The sequence below is a fragment of the Crocuta crocuta genome, unplaced genomic scaffold, assembly GCF_008692635.1.
Source record: "Crocuta crocuta isolate KB4526 unplaced genomic scaffold, BGI_CrCroc_1.0 C27836352, whole genome shotgun sequence".
Taxonomy (NCBI): domain Eukaryota; kingdom Metazoa; phylum Chordata; class Mammalia; order Carnivora; family Hyaenidae; genus Crocuta; species Crocuta crocuta.
In genome coordinates this window covers 1-662 of record NW_027547050.1, presented here as the reverse complement: position 1 = coordinate 662, position 662 = coordinate 1, and the positions used below count along the sequence as shown (strand labels likewise).

The 662-nt window shown below is 45.5% G+C and overlaps 1 protein-coding gene across 1 annotated transcript; it reads left to right on the top strand.

The window, feature by feature from the left end:
- Nucleotides 1–25: 25 nt before the first annotated feature.
- Nucleotides 26–655, top strand: LOC144219000 (putative olfactory receptor 2B3; the record flags this gene model as incomplete). Its single annotated transcript, XM_077748996.1, has 1 exon — nucleotides 26–655. A coding segment is annotated over exon 1 (630 nt), but the record flags the coding sequence as incomplete, so codon positions are not given.
- Nucleotides 656–662: the final 7 nt, after the last annotated feature.

The following is a 662-nucleotide window of genomic DNA, read 5'->3' as shown; positions in this document are numbered from 1 at the left end:
TAGGAAGAAAAATAAGTGAGTCACCATGAATTGGGCTAACGAGAGCTCCCCAAGAGAGTTTATACTACTTGGCTTCTCAGACAGACCCTGGCTACAAATGCCCCTGTTTGTGCTCCTATTAATATCATATACATTCACCATCTTTGGCAATGTGTCCATCATGACGGTGTGCATTCTGGATCCCAAACTTCATACACCCATGTATTTCTTCCTCACTAATCTCTCCATCTTAGATCTGTGCTATACCACAAGCACAGTCCCTCATATGTTGACAAATATTTGTCGCAACAAAAAGACCATCAGCTACGGTGGCTGTGTGGCACAGCTCATCATCTTCCTGGCCCTGGGAGCTACTGAGTGTCTCCTCCTGGCTGTCATGTCCTTTGACAGATATGTAGCGGTCTGCAAACCCCTGCATTATGTAGTTATTATGAATCATTGGTTCTGCTTAAGGGTGGTAGCCTTCTCGTGGTTCACTGGCTTTGGTAATTCGGTGTTGCAGTCTTCCTTGACCCTTAACATGCCACGCTGTGGTCGCCAGGAAGTGGACCACTTTTTCTGTGAGGTGCCTGCCCTTCTCAAGTTGTCGTGTGCTGACACAAAACCTATTGAGGCTGAACTCTTTTTCTTTAGTGTATTAATTCTGCTAATCCCAGTGACAT